This window comes from Agelaius phoeniceus, chromosome 1, assembly GCF_051311805.1.
Source record: "Agelaius phoeniceus isolate bAgePho1 chromosome 1, bAgePho1.hap1, whole genome shotgun sequence".
NCBI lineage: Eukaryota > Metazoa > Chordata > Aves > Passeriformes > Icteridae > Agelaius > Agelaius phoeniceus.
The window spans coordinates 101489939-101515259 of NC_135265.1; the positions used below are offsets into that span (position 1 = coordinate 101489939).

At 40.5% G+C, this 25321-nt stretch overlaps 1 protein-coding gene across 1 annotated transcript in view; it reads right to left on the bottom strand.

Annotated features, from left to right (window-relative positions):
* The window catches only part of GNAL (G protein subunit alpha L), a 184505-nt gene extending 173966 nt beyond the window's left edge, over window positions 1-10539 (bottom strand). The window contains exon 1 of the mRNA XM_054649513.2: window positions 9926-10539. Coding sequence (XP_054505488.1) covers window positions 9926-10391 — 466 coding nt within the window. The 5' untranslated portion in view covers window positions 10392-10539. The remainder of the gene's footprint in view (window positions 1-9925) is intronic.
* Window positions 10540-25321: the final 14782 nt, after the last annotated feature.

Sequence of the window (25321 nt, forward strand, 5' to 3'; positions counted from 1 at the left end):
AGGAACAGAAAAACAAAAAGAAAACTTTTCCTCCCATACTTGGCCAGCCATCTTTATCTTAAGGGAAATACCATCACTGAGAAAAGGTTACATTTCAGTGGCAGTCAGCACAGTAGGATGTACTGATCTTAAGCTGTTTCAGCTTGAGAAGGTTATGTATTTGTTTTGTCCTGCACACAATCTACATGTACTAGAACAGGAGGTGCTGCAGAACCCTGGCAGACTGTGACACTGCTCACACAACCAATGCACAGAAACCCAGAGAAACTGTGGTATTAAGATGAATGGCCTCCCCCTAGAGCAGAACAAGGTATTAACATGTACCTGCTCTTCAGCATTGTACAGGGAATCAGACCAAGTGTGGAACAACTGCTCATTCTCTTTCAGAGCATCAGAGCTCCTATCTGTTTTTCCTGAAACAGCTGGACCAGGAGAACAAGCAGTGGTACTTAGCATGAAGCAGCGTGAAAAAATAGTCCCAATTTCCCTGCCCACCCTCCAAATACCTCTCCAGCATGTCTGAAAGGCTGTTTGACCTTTTACTGCACTGCTTTAACTTTTCCTGACATATTAGAAAGCATTAATTCAGTCTCTGGCAGATAGATCACATATCTGTGAATCTGCTTTAATTAGACAAGGACTACTGCCAAATGGCAGTTGATAGGGAGTCGAGTGCTCTTCAGGTGATCCTTTCTGCATTAAATTATGAGCAACTTCAAGTATCAAAAAACTACTCTCTCCACTTCAGCTTTTCTGTGAAATGGTTTTTTTTTCCTACCTCTGGTAGTTCAAAGACATAGCTGACATACACCTGAAGCCAGGATTGCCTGACAGAGGAGAGTTCTGCATATCACAAGCCAGACACAACTGCAGTTTTTTGTTCTTTTCCCCCATCTCTGCTGACCAAACATTTTCACCTCTGTACAAAGAGTTAAGAAGTAGAAGGCCCTCAGAGTGAAGATGTAGCCCTCTAAAATATAATTGTAGTTTACCCATTAAAAAAAAAAACAAATCTAAAATGAACAAGACACCAACTGTACTGTTCCAATCGTAACCAAGTTGGAAAGACACTACTGAACAAACAAGCTCATGAACTCAGATGTCACACTGAACAGAATAAGAAAACCTGAGGGAGCAGCAGTGGAATTTGGAACAACAGATTTATGCACTCAGAGCGCACGAGGAACTTCAAGGAAGAGGGACTGATATGACTCCTGATCTAGAAGCAAGATGTCAGGAACCACAATATCAAACTCAACTCTAGTGTTTATCAGTCTTCCATTAAAAAAATAAATAATTTGCAACACTGAAGAATCAAAGAGTAAAGATATTCCCAAAATTAAGAAGAAAAATGTATTTCCAAAAGGAATGATGCGTGACAGTTACTTAAATACAGCTGGTTATCCAGTCTTTCTCGAAGTGTCAGAAGCTTATGTTCCCCTCTCAGTGCTATTTCACCTGCAGGGACAGTCCAGATTAATGTGAATTTGAAGTACAGCTCTGTTAAACAAAACAAAGCTATCAGAATTTACATGACACATGTGCGGTTTCTTGGTTGGTTGGGTATTTTTGTTCCACTCACCCCATCCCAAGCGTGAGAAAATACTCTAAAGAATTTGAGATTTCTGTTCATCTTTCAAAATGTTAAATCAAAGGAAGATCAACTACTCAAACTAAACCAGAATTATTGTCCTGTAGTTCCCATCTGTTTTCATTCATGGAAATATTTTCAAGGGATAAAAGCAAAAACAGTGGACAGCTACTCTTCTGTCTTCAGCCATGCTCACAAATTAGTAGACCCAATGAATAAAAGGATCTGAAAGTCCTCTTAAGTTATAGCCTGTCCTTCATGCCATTTTCCTGGTTGTTTATACATGACCAGGTTGCACAGCACCACAAGTAACAGTACCAGACTGACAATGTACGATGAGGCTCTTAAGCACAGCTGAAGCAGAAGAATGTCTCCCACACGTCAAGGAATTTTAAAATTTATTTATTTATTTATTCAATTATTATTTAAATTATTATTTCAGTTATTATTTATTATTATTTAAAATTTATTTATTTATTCAGTTTTTAGTATTAGGTGATGAAATGACTAAATTAAATTAAAGCAGACACATTATGAGATGTAAATACCTTCCACAGCATCTTGCCACTTAGACAGTCCTTTTGCCTATCTAAAAATTAGATTAAAAAAAAAAGGCACACAAACCAAACCCTACCAAAACCTTAGAAAAATAAAAAAACCCCAAAACCTCCCCCAAACTCTTTAATCATATTTTTTCAGATTATGAAGTGCTTAATTCTGTATGCCCTTTATACAAATTATTATATTCTTCTGCATTTTAGGTTCATAGTTTAAAAATGGACATAAAAAATTATATACATCTTTGCAATGGCTGACACGTTAGAAGTGCTTAATATCACGTTCCTATCTCTGCTAGACAGTGAATTAGACAAACACAGGAAGCTCAGAACAGGCAGAAGATAACACCATAAGTCTGTTTTGTAATTCAGACGTCCAGTGAGTCAAAGGATGAAAAAAAGCAATCTTGTTACAGAATCCATTACACTTGCCCTATGCCTATGAAGACTGAAGGCTATGAGATATGCCAGGACATAATCCAACCACATATACTTGATGGTTGGTTTATCTCACCTGGACTCCAGAGCAATCACCTCAGTTTTACAAGAACTTGAGTGGCCACATGCACACACAGACAAATGAGTGCACCTCTATCTGAAAAAATATCGTTTGGAATAGAAAATGATTCTACAATCAACACAAAAAAATCAATTCAAACATGAACCTGGAAAGAGTTCTTTCACTTAAGGAAAAAAACCAACTTGTTTTTGCTCTAGTTTTGTCCTCCACATGTGAAAATCAAGATGATTCTGGAGAAGGCACTGCCTAACACCGTGAAGTGCATTCTGCATTTACTCCAAGATACAGAATTAACTCCCCGTAGTTCACTGAGTTGCAGCATAGCAGAGTTGGCAATGTCTCAACAACACTCACAACAGTTTTCAATAAAAGATTAAGTTGCTTAATATAAATTACACTTGCACACAATACTAAGGACCTATGTTCACACATTTGGCAGGTTAACATAGACTTCATTCTTCATGATGGAAAAATACAACTTTTCCTTATCCATTTTAATCTACAGATACAAATTAAACACAGATTATTTTACATGTATCAAAAAGTATAGACTTTCAAATTATGAAAAGAGGCTGGGGGTAAGGAAAGTATACCCACAGAGAATGAGGACTCAATTTATTGTTGCGTTTTTATTACAGATGTTTTTCAGCCTGCTACTTCTCTCCATTGCATGCACTAACCCAAATCACAGAAGGAATAGTCTCATTTTCTGAAGATCAACTAGATAATATGCTTGAATTGACTGCTGAGAAGAACTTTCTTTTTGTCCTTTAAAGAAATGAAGCCATCTTAAAAGAAACTGTTAAAAGTGTATTGTGCATCATAGAAAAAGTGCAAAACTTTTCCATTCTTTTAATTTTTATTTTAAATACTTGGAGAAAAAAAAAAAAACACCTTCTACTTTTAAACAGCTTTAAGCTGCAAAATTCATGTTGTTCCCACAGGATGTAAATTCTCTAAAATAAAGATAACAGCATAGAATTTATAATTCTACCTGGACCTGACTTACTACAGTAATGGTATTTTCAAAAGGACAAATTTATTATTCTTGAAACCTAACACTACCTTAAACATAAGTGGAATTTATAAATATTCAAACTTAAGTTTAAAACCAAAGAAACAAAATACCAGATTCTGAGGATGCAATTCAAGTTTTACCTTATCAGCAAAGAGACCTTATCAGCTAAGATGTTCCACTACAGGTGATTGATGTTATGTCTTATGTTACAGACATTAATTGGCAGCTTTTTTCTCAGATTTTTTCATCTTCTGCACAAGAACACAGAAAAAGAAAATAATAAATCCTTTCTTAAGGAGTTTTTGCCTATTCTGGTCAACACAACAGCACACATTTCTTTCCTCATAGAGCTTATTCCACAAGGCTTTAAGTTATTAAACTTTTATTTAATATTCATGTGCAGAGAAATCGCAAGACACAGGAGTTTCAAACATGCATTCAAACATTGCTGCAGGGATAATATGAAATATACTAGTCAGTGTTCTTAACATGCTCATCCACTCTTGGAAAAAGCATAAATATGATGTGCACAGGCCAGATACAAGGCTGCATTTCCTCCAGATCCTGCATGAGAGTCATAAGATTCTATCCCTTTTACGTGAAAATAAGCAATACCTCTGTTATCTTATTTACACCGTTTTGTTTCTCTACTGCTATTCAAGCATTCACAGAGAAGAATCATTTCCACATCACTCAGCAAAGGCAAAATGTTTCTAGAACATTTCTAGAACATAACTACCAAAAAAGTTACACTTGGTAAGCAGAAGGCAGGCCAGGTTTCTGCCACAGCTTGGACAGACTGCTGTTTATAAAAAGCAAAAACCAAAGAACAAACAAACAAACAAAAAAAACTTTTAAAAAAATTTAATTACACTTTACAAGCTCAAATGGTACCTGACTTGAAAAAGTTGAGGGAAGCCATGACTGCAGGAAAAACCCCCACCATTATGTGTTTCCCCAAATTTGTAGTCACACTGTGTCAAAATCGAAAGAAAAAGCAATTGGGTGTGTGGGTTGGGCAGCGGAAAGGGATGAACATAGTAGCAATATACTTCTTCTAAACTGTTTGGGGGGAGAAGGGAAAACTAAGATTAAAATCTAGGAGTTGTACCTCCTCCTCGAATTTTCAGCAGTCAAAAGTTGCAGTGGTAATGGGACCTTAACATGACATAACATACTTGCAAAGTTTGCTTAGCTAAGACACTGCATTCCAAGAAGATTCATGGAATACACACTGATACACAAAACTTGCCTAATGACCAAAAGTTCTAGTTAAGAGCTGCAGAACCCACCCTTCCACAGCACTTAAAGCCTCTCAGTATTACTACACTTAACAGTGGGAAAATTGATTTAGTTGTGTTTTCTTAAATATCAAGTGATTCAAGATAAGCAAAATCAATCAAAGAATGGAAATAAGCTAAAACACATAAATATGGGCTAAATCTAATTAGCTTTTATTTTACAGAGAAAGAAAAGCTAAGGATTGTAAGTCAGGGATTGTTTTCTGTACACTTAAAACTCCCCCGAAGTCAAGCACTGATCCCAAATGTCCTGATGACTCCTGCCTACTGGTTTCCTCCTGTGCAAGGAGTGAATATCCCACTTCCTGTGAAGTTACAACAGAAGCAGAAGAGCTTTTGCAAAGACATTGCAAATTACGCAACGTATTAGGGATTATAAAACGCTTTTGCATTATTACATTGATCAGTATTCGCAGCCCAGGATTTCAAAGTCCTGAAGATCTCTTTTCCTACCAATTATCTGTGCATTATCTCCATATTAGAAACAGCTGGCTGTAAGGATCCTAAATATGCCAAGCTTCCTTACAGACCAGGGAAGGAGTCCTCTCTGGTGGTAACAGAAAAACACCTCAAGCATTCAATCTTATGCAGACATGAGGAAAGTATCACCGCATCAAGCTCAACTATATTCAGGTATTTATCAAAAAGCAGGAGTTGACACCACACAAAAGTTAAAATTATTTTCAAAATAAAATTCATTAGGTTTAAGATTTAAAATTGGCTTGAGGATGTATGATGATGCATGATGTATGTTCTGATGCAGAACCATATACGAGACTGCAATTTCAGTCTAAAAACCGCTGTCAGACCAGAAACTCTCTTTGCACAAAAAGTTCATTTCTGACAACAGTCATTTGGTGCATAGTTAAGAAAAGAAAAAAAACCATTACTCTTGTTACACACTTCTGAGCTTTCTGGGCTCTCCTGTGTAGGAGTTTCCCAAGCTTGACAAGGCATCTTTGTGTTAGATTTCCATCAATTCAGAGGAACTACGTTTTTTGGTACATTTTCTATACTTTTGTACATGAACATCACCCAACATATCTAAATTTCTCTATCAAGTCAGTACTTAAATATCACATAAGTAGTTCCAGTACCTTTTAAGTGAAGAAATTAATATTTCTTTTCCCCATCCCTTCATCCCTATATCATTACTTTCAGTTTCTGCTGAACAGAAAAGCTTTTACTCAGACCACTTTCAGTTTCAATTTAGCAGGGAAGTGTAAAAGAATGTGTTCTGCTTGAGAAAGTCATCCAAAGTTAAGATAGCAACCAGGAGTGAGGGTAAATGGGAAAAATAGGAGTCAGAGGTTAGAAGACAACAGCTATCTGGGAAAAAAAATCAAGTTTATACAGCTTATTTCAACATTACATGAGCCTTAATTATACCACAATCACTAACAATCTGTTTAGAGCCAATTCCCCTTCACCTCACTTACTCACAAAATAGTTTAAAATATGAGACTGCAAATGAGAATGCAAATTGCTTCTATAAAGTGATTTGTAATGTTTCTACAGTTTCTAGGAAATCAGCAGCTAAAACAGTCTTGCAGAAGAGATGGCTGCAATTCTGCGAAAAAAAAGACCAAACAGAAAACAAGACAGAAACCAAAGCTACAAAACTCTGACCAAGCTCTGCAAATATGCTCAATAAATACGTATGCTTAGAAAAAACACCACCTCATCTCAGGGTTAGTAAAAGCACCCTAAGAATTCTGCACAGATGAACACTTCACTTACAAAATGAAAAGGAAATAAACCCCCCTACAAATAATACATAACCCAATAATCAATTCAATAATCAATCAATTTACTGTATTTTTTAAAGTGGATGTTAAGCAAGAAACAGCCAGCTGTGATGGAAAGCCAGTTTCTATTTTATGTCAGCTCTTCTTTCAGAAGAAGACAAACAAATAGACCCAAACCATGTCTGCTGTTACTCCAGTACATCAGTAAAGCCTCAGCATCTCAGCTACAGCCACCTGATACTTACACACCTATTTATGGGGGAAGCACAGACTGAGAGCTGATCCTGAGCACTTACTGCACACCCTCCCTTTCACAATCACTGGTTATGACAAAACACATTAAGTGCTCCCGAATGTAGGTTAGGGGAGAGTGTCAAAACATCACATGCACCACGAGACATTAGTTGGGGTAAGCTCTAACAGGCAAGAACAGGCTCTTTGAGAGGTATTTACCAACATACATATGAAAAGCCTTTGAGACTTCATAATATCTTGGTAACTGATATGCACAGCTCATCACAAAGCTGATTGTTTTCATTTGACATAATAAAAGAGTAAGTGTGCTTTTAAGGAAAGGTCGTTTTCAAACATTTATAAGGTTCTCTTACTAATATACTACTTACTTAGATTCTAAGGATTCTTAGTATTCTTACATTAGTGCATTTATTTGCATACCCTTTTGATATCTAATAGTAGCTCCTTAAAATATACACTGTATTTTTCTCTCAAATTTCAATAATATCCTCTAAACTTGCCCCAGTAAATATATGACATATACAAGGACAAGCCAAAATAAGGCTATTATTTACAAACTTGTGTTTAAAAAAAGAAACACGAAGCCCACACCAACGCTGTTGCTCAACTTTGTTTGTTCTGTGATGGTGCTCTGCTGTCACTGCATTCACCATTTCGCCTCTGCTGTGCATTTCCTCCATGTTGATGTACAAAAATATTCCTCCTCTCTCTAGCAAAGGTACACTTTTCAGGTTCACTCTGCCAGGAAGACCTTAGGGGGAGGGATCCAGTTATTTACAACTTGAAATGCTATAAAATATCAGGCTGGTAATATTCTTTATTCTAAAAGACCTTTGTGTATATTTAAAGTCTTTTCCTCTGTGCAAGACTGAAACCTACTACCTTGTGCAATGCAATTTTGCTTTACTCCTTCTCTGACAAATAAACCCTTCCCAATTCTAAATAATTTCCTCTTATCTAAAGCAGCATTTCCACTACTTTCAAAAACAATACAAAGCATCTGCAGCTGTCCCTACATCCAAATGAAACATTTAAGTCAGGCCCTGATCTGCAAGGCCTGAGACAATAATCCAACATTTCCTCCCAGCAATACAGAGATCAAGAGAATCTTTTTTGATTTTGACAAGGATTAAAAAAAAAAAAAAAATCAACACAGGGAGTCTTAGGAGTGTTGAATTTCTTTTAGGGAGCCAAAGGTCAGAGATGATTTATTTTTCAAATGTCATTGTTTCTGAACAGGTGTTTACTGCTCCGGTTTACTATGACAACCACCTATGTTATAGACTACACACAGTATCTACTTGTTAGAATTCTTTTGTTCAATGACAATGCTCTCCAGAGGAAGGCCAAAAGACGGGGTCTCTGCCTTCTTGCAGCCATACTAGCCAGAACACATGTACAGATGCTTCAGGAAGAAAAAAAAAAATTTAATATACCATTAAAAAGGTGTATCAAAGAGTTAATTACTGCAACAGTTCAAGAATCAGAAGAGACATTTTACCACCACTACTACTACTAATAATAATAATAATTCCATGGAGTATGAATTACATCTTCTTCCTCCTTTCTTTCTACCAGCTGCACTATTATCCTACAAGCTGGTACTTTATGGGTAATAATAAAGCCCATTCTTTGATTTTGGAAATTGAACACTACAGTTCTGGTATATCTTTTGTCCACTGCTGTATTTCATATTTTCTCCTCCCCTTACCCACCAACAGGAATGAAGGAATCCAGTAAAACAGAAACAGAGTTTTATAAAGAAGGATGTAAAGACTACCCCAAATCTGGAATGCACTTAGATAAGCACCAAAACTCTGTGCCACGCAACTTTACGAGAACAGGCAAAGAAGCTAATGCAAAAGCAAATCAGTATTTTCATGCTAACAGAAAACAGATATTTATGACTACAGCTAAGAGGCCAAATAAGCCCTCTGCTCAGACCATAAAAAAAAAGCCCTGCAGTATGACTGTTCTGTTTCCTGCAGGAAATGAGATGCTTGTATTAGATACCCCTGTGGTTTTCATACTGTAAATGTATCAGCTGGTACAAATCCTCCGGAGAGGACTATTAACTAATGCTTAGAAAGAGCAGTGGCAACAGCAGACCGCACGTAGCACCTCAGAGAATAGGGGACAAAAGCTGGCAAATCGTCCCTAAAAAATCTGAGAGCCTGCAGCTGAAGAACACATCTTGTAGTAGAGGCGATGTCTGAGGAATGTACATATCTACACCCTCTTATTTCCCCTTACTCCGCTCACTGCTTCTTTAAATAAGGAGCCTATTGCTCATCACCACTCCTCTCATTTAGGAGCCTCAAGCCGCTGCTCATTAAACCATCCCTGCTTACACGCGGCACAGGAGGACTATCCACAGGCTACACACACCTCATGCACGCATTGCCATTTTTCCTCCTTTTCTACCGTGCTTTAAAAAAATTGTTATTATTTTCATTTTTTTCCATTAACGTTTCCGAGTCGCGAGGGCGCCGAGCGAAGTTCCCGCCGCGGGCAATGGGGCAGCCCCGGCCCGGGCACGGCTCCTCCAGCCGGGAAGACCCCGCTGCTCCCCCATCCGCATCGCTCCCGCCCGCCCGCCTGGGTGGAGCCGCTCGCCCTCGCCCGACGAGAGCCGATCTCCATTGCAAAACCACTGCCAAGGCCAGAAGCTGGGAGGAGAGACCGCGGGGAGGAGGAAGGGAAAAGAAGGTGTAAACCTGTCTGGGGGAGAGCCCGGGCACGGACACGGCCGGGGGGCGGGAGGGCAGGGCAGGGCCGCGGGGGGGGGGCACGGGGAGACAAAGGAGGGATGGAGGGTGCCCAAGGAAAACAGGGAAAGCCGGGGAGGGGGCGCTGCCGGGGACTCCCGCGGGGCACCTGCCCGCCCCGGCACACCCCCGCACAGACAGACAGACATACACACACACATACGTACCGAGCAGCAGCAGGCGGTGCGTCTGCTTGTACTCCCGCTTCTGCTCCTTGAGCGCCCGGTCGATGCTCTTACTGACTTTCCTCGCCTCCTTCTCCGCCTCCCGCTCCTCCAGGCGCAGCTTCTCCCAGGTCCGCTGGAGCGCCGGCGGCTGGTGCAGCGCCTGCTGCCGCGCCGCCTTCCCCCCGCCGCCAAGGCCGGGGCCGCCGGCCTTGGGCAGCGCCGGCTGCCGCTCGGGGGCCGCCCCATTGCCGCCGCCGCCGTTCTGCAGCAGCAGCAGCGGCGGCCCGTCCGTCTCCCCGCCGGGCTTACCGCCGGGCCGGAGCGGGACACCGAGAGGCTGCGGCTGCGGGGCGGCGTGAGGCTCCGCCGGCGCTTCGGGCTCCGAGGCGGCGCCGGCGCTGGAGATGGAGCCGCCGCCGCCGGCGTCGCCGAAGAGCCGCGGGCGCAGGCTGTAGCAGAGCCCCATGGCTCGGTGCCCCCGCCGGGGACGGGCTGTGGCGCGGCGGCGATGGCCTCAGCGCTTCCCGCCGGCCGGGCAGGCGGCGGCGGCGGGCGGGGAAGGGGCGCCGCGGAGCCCCTCACGGCCCCGCTGGGCCATCTTGCATCTTCCTCCCGGGCTGTGGCGGCGGCTCCTCGGCGCCGATCACCTGACACCGACCGAGCTGCCACCGCCGGGTCCACGTTACCGTAAATACCCCAGCGCCAGCCCACCGCGCAGCGCCGCCGGGGGAAGGGCGGGGGCGCCGCGCCGGCACACAGGCGCACACGGAGCGCAGCCCCCCGCCCCCCGCCCGGCCCGCCCGACGGGGCCGGGGTCTCCGGAACTCCCGCTCCGCGCCCTGCCCGGAGACCCTCGCCCCCCAAGCCACCCGCCCTCCTTGCTTCCTCCCGCACTCCTTGTTTCCTCCCTGCCTGGAAGGGCCGCCGTGCCGCCTGTGCGAGCCCCGAGAGCTGCACGCAGCCCTACCCCTGCAGGGCTATGCCCCTGACAGACACCGTCTCCCCCGGCATCCCAGGGGGAGAGGCCGAGGCGGAGGCCTCTCACTGAGGGGCACCCCGCAAGGTGACAGCGGCCCCGGAGAGGCCGAGGCAGCCCCCGGCAGCCTGGCATCCTCCTCACAGCTACAACGCGGTTCTGAGCCCTGTGCACACACATGCGGCTCCGCGCCCACGCGCTGACTAAGGATGCCGTGGGAGGAAGGCTTTGGGTGCGACGGTAGGAGAAAATAATAGGCAATGTTGGGGTTTGCTCGCTGTCTCAGTCAGTGTTGGCAGCAGTAGTACTCCAGCAGCGTGCTGCTGTGGGCTGTGGAGGAAAGGCTGGTGCTAGAAACCCAATTCCAAGGCGGTGGCAGCCCTTCTCAAGAGAAGACCTGGAAAAATTCAAGTTACTTGGAATGTGTCTCAAATAGGCTCTCCTTCTGCTTCATGCATCTCCGTGTTCTTCGAAATCTCAGCAGTCCTTTTTCAGGAACACGTGGCTAGTGGATGAAAGTGGGTCTCTGAATCTTAAAGCAAAGATCATGTCATGTGTTCACTATTATGACTGACATGTACATTAGCATAATTTAGAGGCTTTTAACTTCAGTAACCTTGACTGTGTTCAAAAACATCTTTATTCATGCTGCATCTCTTTGGATTCTGCAATGACCTGTTGTATTAGGTCATTGATTTTTGTCTCCTATTTTTTTGCAGTGACCAGTACTCTGTTAATAGATGCCACTGTTTATATAATGTGGTGTGTAGAAATGGAGGGAGATAAAGTTCTCAGACTTCTTTACAATTAATGAATTAGAGCAAATTGGATTCAGTTTTTAGTTCCTGGATATGGGAAACAGAATTGGTTTTGTGACAGATTTATTTGTGTCAAATGATTTGACAAATATCTTATAAAATATGTATTTACAAAGCAGTGAGTTGTGTGTTAACATCCACCGGAAAAAAATCCCCAACACCCTACACAGGCATAAAATAAATAGATTCCTTTCAACTGAAAGTATCAAGTGTCTGTAATTTCACCACACAAAGGAAATTTTGCTACTGAAAATATTAGGAGGATCCAGCACACTCTAGATGTTGTTCTCTTATACCCTTCAAAATGCTCACCAACTGAGCTTTGGCTGATGCTGTGGCTCCAAGAAACCACCCCATAGCTTTTGCTTCTATTGTATGTTTTAATACCTGACCCTACAGTGTGCTGGTTGCAATCTTCTTGCGAAACATGTAAGCAGTTACATCACAGCAGAGGATGTTTCACCACTTTTGCAGAGCTTCAATATTTCTTAGGTTGGGAGTGAAAGATTTCAGCTTTTGGCTGAAAACAAACAGGAATTTGGATAAGAGGAATCTAAATGGACTGGCTAGCTGGGATCCTAGTAGCTGTATGCTTTCTGGTGTAATTGGATCACATTGGAGAATTTGCTACTCATCCAATGATAAAATAAAACCTGAGAAAAACCCAATAACAAGCAAAAGCGAAAGTAATGGTGAAAGTTAGGGATTTAATATTTGGGGTCCAAATGTTGATGGACTTAGTTTTGTGAAGGTGATCCTTAGAGCTCAATGCATACAACAGCATTTGCAGAACCATGAACTGCTTTCCAAATAGCAGAAGAAATGCCATAACCTGGCCAAATGAGTTCAGATCAGGTAAAATTTCTCTTAAAGTGCTTCTGGGCATGTACAGTGTGTGCTCAGTGAGTAACAGGGAAGGTGAATGACATATTTGAAATTAGAGGAGACCTGGCAGAAAAAAAAGGCACTGTAAAATCCCATGCTTTGTAAGTAATTTTGAAATAGCAGCCTGTGTATTAACAACTATGTATAGTTAGGTTCCTTAAAAGAACTGACCACTCTGCCAAACACTGAAATAAATGCTCTACCTTATGAAGTGGCACATAAAGTATGTTCACTGAAAGATCCTTCAGTGACCTACAAGAGCAAACTGTGTCTTGAGAGTCTTCCATAATTATTTTCTTAGAACTTCTAATAAAGAACAATAAGCAGCCTGTCTTCTCTCTTCCCCAGAGGAATAGTGATCATCACTACTTCCGGATTACCATGGACTGAGATTTTCAAGAATTTAAAGTGAAAAAGTCAGTACAGTGCAGTTTTCTGATCTGAACTCTTTGAAGAGTTCCTCTTTCATGGAATTTTCAAAGGTTAGTCATCCAAACCAGGACTTAATGACAGGCTCAGTTTTTCAGTAGCACTAATTAGCCACAAGTTTCATTGTGTTAACTGAAATTAGAATCATAGGATCATAAAACAGCCCAGGACTGTTCTCTGGAGAAGGGATCCTCAGAATTTCATCTGGTCTGACCTTTCAGGGGAAAGGCAGCCTAGATGGGATCACCTAGTACTCTGTCTAGCTGCATCTTGAAAAATCTCCAGCAATGGAGACTCTACCATGTCCCTGGCAAGGTTGTTTTAGTGAATGGTTGCTCCCACTGTAAAAAATTATTTCTTGCATTGAAATAAAACATTTCCTGGTGCAACTTGCACTCATGGCCTCTTGTCTTCACCCCATAGCTTCTTGTGGCTACAAATTTCTCTTTTGTCTTTGTGACCACCCTTTAAATACAGGAATACTGTGATGAGGTTTTCACTTGAGCATTCTATTTTCCAAGGAGAAGAGAAGGTCACTCCTGAGCCTTCTCCTTCTCTCAATCTGCTCACAGGGTAGGTTCTGCAGCCTTTGGATTATCTTTTTGGCCTTTCTTGGGACCTTCTCCAGTCCATCCACATTTTTTTTTTAATTGTGGGGATGGTTAATAAATAAATACCTTTGGATATGAACTTCTAGTCAACCACTTTAAACTGTTTCTTCTTTGTTTTTGCTTTCAGTGTATAGTTCTACCGAAGAAATAACTAATAAGAGATTGTATCCAGTCATATGCTGGAGCTGGGTATGACCATGAGATGGCTTTATTTACTCCAAGGAGTAATACAAGTCAAGTAAGAAAATCTATAAATATTATTCCTAAGAAGATGTATCTTTACTATTTATTAAAAAGAAGTGCAAGATATGCGTTTCTTGAAAACTCATATGAAAATAATTTGTGTTCTTTTCCTAGTTTTATAATAATTTTGATTTAACAATATTTATCAACACAATATAACTTTTTGGGATTTATGCAATGTAACAAGTTTTAACCAAGAAATGAGTGTTTGCCATCAAACCAAAACAAATATAGTAAATGCAGTTGCCTTGAAAATATAACTATGTGGTAATCGAAGGGACTCCAGCTAAACGAATCTGTAAGAATTTTGATCAGGCAAGGATCTTAAAGGCAAGGAGAAGCTGTTCTGGGGCTGGACATTTGCTTATGTTCTTTTTCCTCTGATAAATCACTGTAGTGGTGAATGAGTTTGTCCATATTCTGACTACAGCTTTGCCATATTGTTTTTCTGTATCTTAGAATATTGCTATGAATTCAGAAACTATAAATTCAGAACCTGCAGTGGGATATTATTTCTAAACGGGTTTGACATATTTTCCTTGAGATTTTTCAGAGCCTCAGTGATGATCAGTGAAAAATGCTGCAAGATTTTTAGGTTTATTAAAGAGGAAAGCAATATGCTAGAAGGAAAAAAAGAAAGTAGAAAGTCATGTGCCATGACAACCACTAGATATTTGCAAAACTCCTGTTGAGATTAATATCCCTCATGGATAAAGGGTCTAGGATTTACCCAGATGCCATCAGATAATGAACATCTCTTATCTTCTTTGATAGACACTTGTCAAAAATCTACTTGCTTCTTGTGGGATAAGTACTATTATCCTTGTTCTTACAGTTTACAATAAACACTAGTGTGCCTGTGCTGCCCTACTGTCATTGCAGGTATACAGGAAGAGGAAAATAATCCTCCTTGATGTATGTTTTTCTCTCTAAAAGCTGAAACCTTTGCTGCTGATAGAAAACTTGCTGGTAAGCGCAGCTACAATAACAAATCTCTACGTGAAATGTCCAGAGATTAGATGAGTGTCCTGATCTCCTCCCAGCCTCAATTTGTCCAAAGACAGAAGACCACTGAAAAGACAGAAAACTGTGTATTTTCCCTTGGTCTTCTTTACAGGACATTGCAGGATTTATAACCCATCCATCCTACACACAAGACACACAGAGACACAGATACAAACTCTCTCCCTGCCGCCCACTCTGTTTTCACAGAACTTTAACCTTCACCACAGATTTTACATGCCACTTTTACTGGTTGCTTGAAGATTTTTAAAGGGGAAAAAAAACAAGCCTTATAGTGGGAATTCAGCTACAACTGTAATAGTTGTAGAGCAACAGTGATTCAAACCTAATTTTATCAAATCATCTCTCACTCATCACCATGGTATTTTTTGCACCTTGTCATATCTGAGCATGATAGCAGTAAAACCATCTACCACTTCTTTTTGGAAAGCTCCTTCTATGTAAATACTGTAAACAATTTAGCAGCTCTTAAAGCATCCTCCATAAAATGTCCTGCTGAAAAAACTGATATAAGTTTATTAAAAGTCAGGCCATTAGTGACACCAGTAGTAAAGTTGCCTTGTATCTCCCATTATTAGACATTTTTTTTCCTTGCTTAAAACTGTGCAAAAATGAGATTTCAGCTAAATTGCAGCACATGCTGAAATCTGTCTCAGGATGAATATTTTTGTTTGGTTTACCTTCCAAAATACCTCAGCCATTTTCACAAAGAGTTTAATGAGAAAAATACTGTTGCAATGTAAAAGCATCTTACTGGATTTCAGAAGGACCAACAGATTATAGCTCTTGTATCAGTCATGGTGGATCTTTTTGCTTTAAGAGAAGTGATTACCAGGATATAGAAGACATTTTAAGCAATGTCAGAGTAGACAAGCTTAAGGGAATTTACTGCAAGTACCAAAAATAAGATAAAGTAGGTCAGCTTGCTGGAAAACTAGGTTCTGAGCAAATGAAGTAAGAAAACATTTAGAAAGAGATTTATAATGCAAACTGTGGGATAAGCTAATTTTCTGTGGTACTGCATAAAGCAGGGAAGGAAAGAGTGATAGGAAAACAAATAAAATTGAAGTCTATGTATACCTAGCAGTGCTACCAGATAAAATAGTGCACTGTTGTGCAGGCATAACTACTGCTGTCTCTGCAGCATTTAGTTTGTTGCTACTTCTAAAGGAATTTGGACAATAAATTTACAAGGCTCCTAATGATCTCTTTAAAATATCTTTGTAAAGATTTCTTTAAAAACTGATGACCCATGGTGTTGAACCAGGGGTTTGTAATATTTTTTTGCACTCTGAACAGGGATTTTTGCTTTGATAAAATCTGATAGAATCTGACTAAATTGTGACGCTTTTAAAATGTGACTTGCACAATCTGAAATACAAAGCAAAAAGCCACCACAGCTTGCTTTTACAGCAAGGAACAGTCCTACTTGCTACAGACCTGATCTAGGTAGAGAGAAAGGATAGGGCTTTGGGAACACTGCTATTAAAAGATTCTGTTCCTATTTTGCATGTGAATAATGTATGTATCAATCGCATACCGAATTTCTTTTAAGTCAGGGAAGCATGCTTTATCTGTGCAACCTCAATTCATTTCCATATAAATATTCATCATGATGCAGTCTTCAACTTCACACAAACAACTTCTCCAGACTAAGCTGTTTGTTTTGGAGACTCTCAGCTCTTGATGTGAACAGCCAGCAGATCTGTAAAAAAAGTCTTAGCAAGCGAAAGGGATTTCTAGAACCTTCTGAATAACTGGAAAATTTGTTTTATTTTAGAAGATCCTTTTAGATTATTGATTAAATGAAAAAACTAAATTAAGGCTAGAGAATAGAAAACAGATGAGCTGAGGCCCACATGTATATTATCATACAAACTTTAACTTTCATTTTAATAGTAAGCAAATTATGCTTTCTATTTCAACTGAGAATCCATGTAAAAAATATACTGAATTATAAAATAATGGAAAAGTGCTGTTTGGAAGGTAATTCTGGGTATTGTAGTTCAAATGTGAATTTTGGAAGCTAATACAAGGAGAGAACAACAATATAAGCAGGAATCGATGACAAAATTTGGCTCATAAAATAATTATTTTCTGCAGTGCAGTTTTTGGTGAAAATTGACAGAATTGTTAAAATCAGAATACTCAATCAAAAAATTAAATTAGGCTGCATCAGGATTGACAGTTCCTTCCAAGACTAGCCACTTAACAGGACTGAAATAGCTAACACTTGGGAAAGCAATGAAAATAGGAAAGAATTAATCAGTGCTTATTGTAGAAATCAAAGAGAAAAAGCAGGAAAGAATATTAAATTAAGAGCAGACTTTATAAAAATATGTTGACATGATGTTTGTCTTAGGTTAAAAATATTGAAGTAGTTTTAACAGAAGATGAGAAAAACCTTCTTGGATTTTTATGACTAGTGAAATTAATTATTATTTATTTTTACTGAGAAATCCATTCAATGGTGGAAACCTCAGAGCAATTTTTATAATTATAATAGTAATTTCTTGATCCTGTGTTTTCTAAATCCCCAAGACTAATTTAATTTAATTAACATGGAGGAAACTTTCCCATTCCTTTCTTCCCTTGTTTTACTCTTATTCATTTTTTGATTCATTATCAAGGAAATAAATTTGGAACCTGAATTCTCATCAGCCTTTCCACACTTCTCAGGCCTGACACAGCAGAGAATTTTAAATACCTCGAGATTTCTCTTTGCTAGGGAGAGACTGTCCCTTTCAAGCAGCTTTATGCCAATCCCAAAATCTAGAGTGACACAAGCTTTCCTTTCCTCACAAAATGTAAACAGAGAGGATCATCTGCTTTCTTCATCCTCTGCTTTTCTCTCCTTTTAGCCTATATTCTCTTCTTTGAGTAGAAATACCAGGCAGATTTCAAGAACACAAAAGTTATACCTGAATTTCACTCTGCTTTACTTGACAGTGTCAGGTGACTGCCATTTGATTTCATTTAAGGTATGTTAAAACACAGTGCAGTGACAAACAGAACCTCTCAATTGTATAGCAAAGGCCTTCTGCTCTCTGTATATTAGTTTTCCTCTAGTGGCTGTTATGAGAAACTTCAGGTCCAGCTTGAGATGAATTTAATTAACCATTATTTAGGTTGGGTCTTGCAGTAGTGAACTGCAAAAAGTTATTCCATTATTCACGCATAAATGGCCTTAGTGACGGCCTTAATGTTATTTAAATGCAAATGTAGAATTCAGCTGTTCTTCTCTTGAAGGGATCTGGTTTTGTTCTTAGTGCAGAGTGCACAGCTTTCAGCACTGTTCTCTTCTCCAGGATCATGCAGGTCATGAGGCTGTCAACACCCTGAAACCACGGTGTGCCTGGGAGGAAAAGGGAAGAAGAGGTGGGTGGAAAGTGTGGTACTTGCATGGGCAGCACTCACCGTTTTATTTCTTGCATTGTGGCTCTCACAGCCGTAGTGTGCTATCACAAGAATTTTCTTTTCTATAATGGTCACAAGTGGCCAAGCCAGCATTCAACTGTGAAAAAAACTACAAAAAACCCAAGAGAGTTTCTTGAGATGTTAGAGGAGATATTGCATGTAGCAGTTTCAGGTAGACAGTATTCTACTTGTCAAACACACTTATTTTCTTTATTAATTATTAATATGGGTTGAAAAAATAGGTTATGATTATTACCTTATTTTTCCTGGTAGCAAGGTAAAATCTGGCTGTTAAAAACACAATTAGGGAGCAAAGGGTCCACCATCTGCTGAACTGCTGCCTGGATTATGTAGACAGAAAGGGGTTCTAGGGCTTTTCTGCCCCTCCTGCCTCTAGGATACATTTCTGAAGCTGCCCAGCTGCTTGAATGGATAGCATGGATTGGACAGGCTTGTTTGATTTCCCTTCATGGCTGTGCTTGGGCATGATGGCCAGATCTGAAGTTCGAACAAGTTTGTAACTCTTCACAGAGCCCTCAGGGCTCAGAGGCAACCTTGGGACAGGGCCTCATACCTGTGATTGTGGCAGGTGCACCTCCCCCCCCCAACATTTCCCCCCAGCCAATATGTGGTGCTGCCAGCCTTTGGTGCCAGTATTTCTGCCCTTACAGCACCACTCCATGGCTGTGGCACACACACCAGAACCTCCACTTCCTTGCCCTGAACCCTCCCAGCAGCAGGAGTGGAGAAGGCATGACCTCTTGGTGAGCAGACAGGGTCCCCATGAGAAGTCTCGGTCCAGAGAAATTTCTGGACCATTACCATGACCATGAGCCTTGACACAGCCAGGTTATGGAACTACAGGATCATTAAGGTTGGAAGAGACTTCTAAGGTCATCAAATCCAACCATTAACCCAACACTGTCATGTTCACTACTAAGCCTTGTCCTCAAATGCCACATCTATGCATTTTTTTAATGCTTCCAAGATTGGTGACTCAACTACTTCCTTGAGCAGCCTATTTCAAAGCCTGACCATCCTTTCAGCAAAGGATTTAACCCTTTCCGTGTGCAACTTGTCCATACCCTCTTGTACTATAACTTGTTACCTGGGACAAGTAATCCAGTCTCCCAGCTTGCTACAACCTTTTGGGTCACTGTGGAGGGCAATAAGGTCTTCCCTGAGCCTGTTTTTCTCCAGGTTAAAAAACCCCACCTCCCTGAGCCTCCTTTTCTCCAGGTTAAAAACCCTCAGCTCCCCCAGCTGCTCCTCATTAGACTTCACCAGCTTCACAGCCCTTCTCTGGACATGCAAACAGGGACCTGCCAGAAATGCCCTGGGTGTGGTTTTCATGGGATCAGTGGGTCTGTGAGGGGAAGCTCTCCCCTTGGGATGGGATGCTACCCAAGGAAACTTCCTGGGACTGAATGCCTTCACCCATACCATGCCTCTCCTTCCTGAGAGTCTGTTTTACTGCTGGATACCCCTGAGTGATTCTTTAACCCTCTGGGTGAGGCAAAGTGAACTTCTGAGTACCCCAAGTGAGTGACCCCCCACCTTGTGTGTGAGTGACTGTGTGCATGCTTTGGATCATCTGTTTTGTGTCCATGGAATGACAATATTCCAACTGGCATACCAAACTGCTAACTTGTTACATATCATTGGTATCCTTCTTGTTTGTTTTGGCGTTGGTTTTGGTTGCAAATTAAAGTTTGTCTGAGTTATCTGAGGGAAGTTGTTTTTCTGTGCCTCTGTGGCAGTGATAGACTTCTTTTTGCAGCTGAAGACTCTGTGCTCTTGCCAATCACTGTAGTCAGCAACTTTGATTAGAATTATGTTGGTCTCTTTGGAACTTGAAACTACAGGCATCAAGAGTTTTAGAAGTGTTGATGTTGGAAAAGCTCTCTAATTCACTATCTCTCCTGCTTCTGGGAAAAACAGATGGTCATAGACTCCAAAGGGGATAGTCAGAGATCTTTTGCTTTCTTTCTCCATCATTTTGGGAGCCTGGTGATGCTTGTAGGAAGAGAGCAGCTGATACTATTTCTGTGAGGTTCCAGATCTGTAAGGGAAACTTGATAGCATTGGAAAGCTCTGTGTTTCCCTTCTCTTTTGTGAAAGACAGACTTATTTTTTTTCCAGTTGTTTTATAATATAGTTTCTCTGGGCTTCATTGAATTATCCATTTTCTTCATCCTGCAAACGGTTGGGCCTTTGATGAAACAGAAATATATGCAAGTTCTCAGTATGGGGAACTGAGTACTGCTCATTGGATTTTGGATACTGAAGTCAGTGTCCTTGTCTTGTTTACTGTAGAAAAATAGTACATGGAAAGTAAAAGTGTTCTGGAAGGTTGTGTGGGTACAGTGATATGGGAGGCTGGAATAGATGTGAAGGCTTTGAAAGCCATAAAATTTGTGTAGGTCTCAAGACTAAAATTACATTACTTACCATAAACTTGCAGTGCTTTCATACCTATGGATTGTTTCCATAGTGAGAATTAGGAGAGAGCTCAAAATCAGAACTTAAAAAAAAATCCCATTTTTTTTCCCTTTGTATTGGGCTGTTGTAAAGGTTATTGGATATCATTTCAATCCTGATTGTAAAAGCCAGGTGTAATTCCATGACACCATATCATGTGAGATTTTTTGCTGGGAAAAAAACCCCAATCAAACAAACAAGCCAACAAACAAACAAACAAACTCTCTAAAACTGTATCTTTCTAACTGACAGTGGCAACTTTCTATACTGGTAGTAGTTTATTCTTCTTCTAAATAAGGCGAGTTTTGAGAGAGGCCTGTGTAGAATGAAGGACGTAGGATTATACATGTGCATTTCTCTACAGTGGGGTGGTGACAAAAGCTAGCCCAGTGCCAGTCATTGCAAGCTGTGAATGGCAAGGGAAGTAATTTCTTTAGAAGGGTTCTATGTTCCTACTTGAAATGCCTAGATAGACTGTACTCTTAACCGGAGATTATCTTTTGTCAGAGGCAATGAGTCCCTTTACTTCTAAACTACCAAGCTGTCCTTATCTCTCATTTCTTTTGATGCATAAAAAAATTACATTATGGAGTGAAAGTGCCATCTGTGAGATAATTTTCAAAAACATGTACAGAATGGCCCTTCATGTTCACACTTTTCTCTAATTTTGATCACATATCTTATGCAGCATGTTGCACAACACAAATACACAGCCTTTTCCAGAAATATGCCCATGCATACTATGTAAATGTAATGTCATATTGCACTTTTCAGTTGTGCTAATTAGAATTTAGTCTGTTTAGATGGATTAATGGGCTGCTTAATTTCTCAGCAAGTATCTCTTCTTGACAAGTGCATTTACAAGGTAAGTCTTGGAATAACAGGAGATTCTGTATAGGATGTTTTTTCTGAAGCACTATTGAGATATAAGTAAAGAGAAACAGTTTCTTTGAATCTATCACAATATCTCTAAAATAAGGGGGAAGGGGTCAGTTTATCTAGATTCTACTGTTGCTCTGAAATGACTGTTTGTTGTCAGAAATCTGATATCTGTTAATCCTATTCATATGTCTGTGTAAAGTAGCATTGTTGTACTGTGTCCTTTCAGCCACGTTCATATGAAATACAGGAAGTCCACAACAAAGTGTGAATAGTTTTCAAGTTCAAGACTAAAAGCACCATGGCACTTGAGGACTTAATATTATTTCATACTGGTTAAATCCAGTACAAAAAATTAAGTTCCTGTGTGCTAAATGTCACTCTTGAACAAGGCCAAGTGAATTTTACTATCTCCAGAGAAGGAGCTGAATTGATGGGTTAGGTTAAATGTAATAAGGAGGGAGCTGAACCTGAATGACTGATGAAGGTTGACCTGGACCACAAAATCAAGAGGATGCATTTGGTGCTGGCTTTCCTTTTATGAAGGCTAGCTAATGATGTAGAAGGGCACGGGAAGCAGGGTCCAATAGCCAGGCAGATCCAGCCAGTGGCAGCTGAATTTGAAGGACAAGAGAAAGCTGAGAGTGACAGGTGGAGGTGCAAGTGTAGCTGGTCTTTCCTGTCAAACTCACTTATTGTAAACCTTCTGAACCACACCATTTACTTTGTATTGAAAAGTCTCCTCAGGGGAAGGGAGGTGTCTTCTAAGCTCTGGGGGTCATTTTGTATTGGTGACTTAAAAAACCACTGTATGATACCTCTGGAGGCACCTCATGTGGGCAGCAGAATGAGGAGTACAGCTAAACATTCCAAGTACAGAGAAAGCTTGTGAGAGAACCTTGCTAGAGAAGACAAAAGCCATCACCCATATCTCATTAGACATAATATGTTATTTTTTGGATGCAGCCTCTGATAAATAAAACTCTACCATCCACCTCTACTGAGGTGGAGTACACAAGACAGTTTTTTTCTTCTGTTCTTGTGGATTAAGTTGTTGTGGGGCACGAGGCTGCCACAGAGAGCTATAGAATGTATGTCTGTGTTCCTGTGCCAGCAAGGTGGCTACTTGGCCTCTGGTCACTGCCCAAGAACAAATCTTTTCTCTGGATGTTCATTGTGCAGCTGTGCCATGGGTGTGAGTGACCAGAGCCTCTGAGGTGCCAAATTCTGCTGGAATGGTTAGAAACCTCTGCTTTACAGCAGTGTCAGATTACAAACCTCTGCTCTGGAGAGGTGTTACAACAGTGATGGGATTGGTTTTGGCCATTCCTGTACTCAAATAAGACACAGGAAACATGCTCTATATTCTCTGGACTGTCTTTGATCAGCTTCAGAGAAAATTATTGTAGCTTGTAATTTATGCAAAGCTTCTGGAGAAGATTTCAATAAAGAGTAGAAAACCTGCTAAGAACAAATGTCATTTTGTATACAGCATATTTGTGATAAAAATATGTATATGACACCTGGGGACACCATGAGGAATTTGGGCCCAATTCTCAATTCATCCTGTTTGGAGTACCACAAAATGAAAATAGGGATAGTGCTTTTTTTTGCCCTTTTTTCTTGGTTGCAGCAACTTAGCTCAGCTATTTAGACATTGTCAGGACACAGTACCATAACACTGTTTTTGTTATGGTGTGCAAGAAGCAACCATTAACCTGGGATTTAATTTCTTCAAATTCAAACAGATCTGCAAGGACAAGGCACACCAACAGATACTGCAAACAGAACAAGAGTTGGATAGCTGCAAGTTTTCAAACCTTGTACATGCTGAAAGCTGGTGTCAGAAAATGTGTTTATTTTTATTTCAGAGAGGAAATTAAAAAAAAAAGACTCCCTGTTGTGCTTTGGCACTTTGCCTGTCTCAGCTTTGATGGAGCGGCAAGCACCCTGCAGTCTTTCTGGAGCAGCAGCAGGGTTCCAAAGTCGGGGGTACGATCCTACATGGAAAAAAACTGCTGGAATTCTGCTGGGGATTGTTTTAGTCTTGCTCTCTTGCCTCTCTGTTCCACCCAAAATGGGAGGTTTGAGTCAGAGAAGCCAAAAATCTGTTTTGGGATGTGCTGTTTGGCCACCCCCCATGGCTGGCTGTGAGTACTGTTCAGGACATTTCTCTATCCCAGCTTTCTTCCAGCTTGGGTCATGTAATCTTTGTGGAATTGTCAACTTACTGGTGCAGGTCTGTCCACCTCAGCTATTGAGGTGCACTACTTAGTGCTGTCACAGGGCAAAACTAAGGGATTGTATTGTAACATAATATGCCATATCACAGCATCTTATCTTGGTAATCACTCTGTTATTGCAGTGAAAGAACAGGGTTAAGTGTGTACGTCATTACCCCTGTTGCTTCTTAATTGACTGAAAGAATCAATTTCCATTTTTCACATGTGTTTATTTTTTACAACTCATTGATTAGATCACGCTCAGCATTTGTATCTGCTTCTGTTTTAAAATGGTGTTTTTTACTTGGTGCTTTGTAGCTTCAGTGATATGGTTATTTACAAGGAATGTAGCTGATACTCTGACCTAACCCCAGGTCTAAGAATAAAATGTGCAAATTTACAAAACACTGGGCTTTGTTAACTTAGTGCTCTGTGCTGTGCTCAGGTAGGAAACATTCATCTCCATGTATTGGTGTTCTCTCGCTCTCTGATAAGGTATGCTAAAAAATAGCAATCATGCTGGAGCAAGTTATGTGAGTGAGAACCACCAGAACCTACTAGATACACGTGCAAAATTCAGAACCCACATTTAAAATTAGGTGATTAGCTAATGTGTTTCAGTTATGGAATACCCAGTTTAGCTTGAATTTCATGCTCACGTAAATGACAGCTTCGTGATGGCAGTCTTCTGTATGAACTAATTGCAAGATTTTCAGAGTTTCTTGGTGATGTCCAAGTGATTTAAAAATAGCCTCTGAGATCCAACATCTGCTTTTAGAAGCTTCAATAATGTTATGGGGGGTCTAAACAGCAAAAGAGGAGAAACTAAACAGGAGCGATACTGATAGAGTGGACTGGCAGCTGTTATTAAAGAACAAGTGGGGAGAAGTAATTATTTAGGTGTACTTGTCTAGTCATGTGGCTCAGCCAACAGGATTAAGCCATACTCCCAAAAGTTATTGTATACTTATTCACTGGATCAACTTTTTCCATCCAAATTGTCAATATTAATATGCTGTGAATGTTACATGTCTTTGAGGATGACCAAATATGGACAAGGAAAAGAAAATATCAGTACATTTGCAGCAAAAGCAAATTCAACCCTTCCTTTCCCTTTGTGGATTTAGGAAAAATATTTGCTATTGAACTCTAGGTGAGTTGCTAGATTTTTTTTATTTACAAAAGTGACTGCAAGTCAACTTTATCTTTGTACGCCTAGGAGAATGCCCCAGTTTTTAAATGTATTATAAAGATTCATATTTCTCCTAGGTATTATAATATAAAATTCTCCATCTGGGTTTGGGCTGTGCAAAATATTTTGATCCTAGTTTTCCTACTTATGCAGATGAAAATACACCAGTAATTACACCAACTGAAAATATCTGAGGTGGAGAAGGTTTAAAGCAATTATG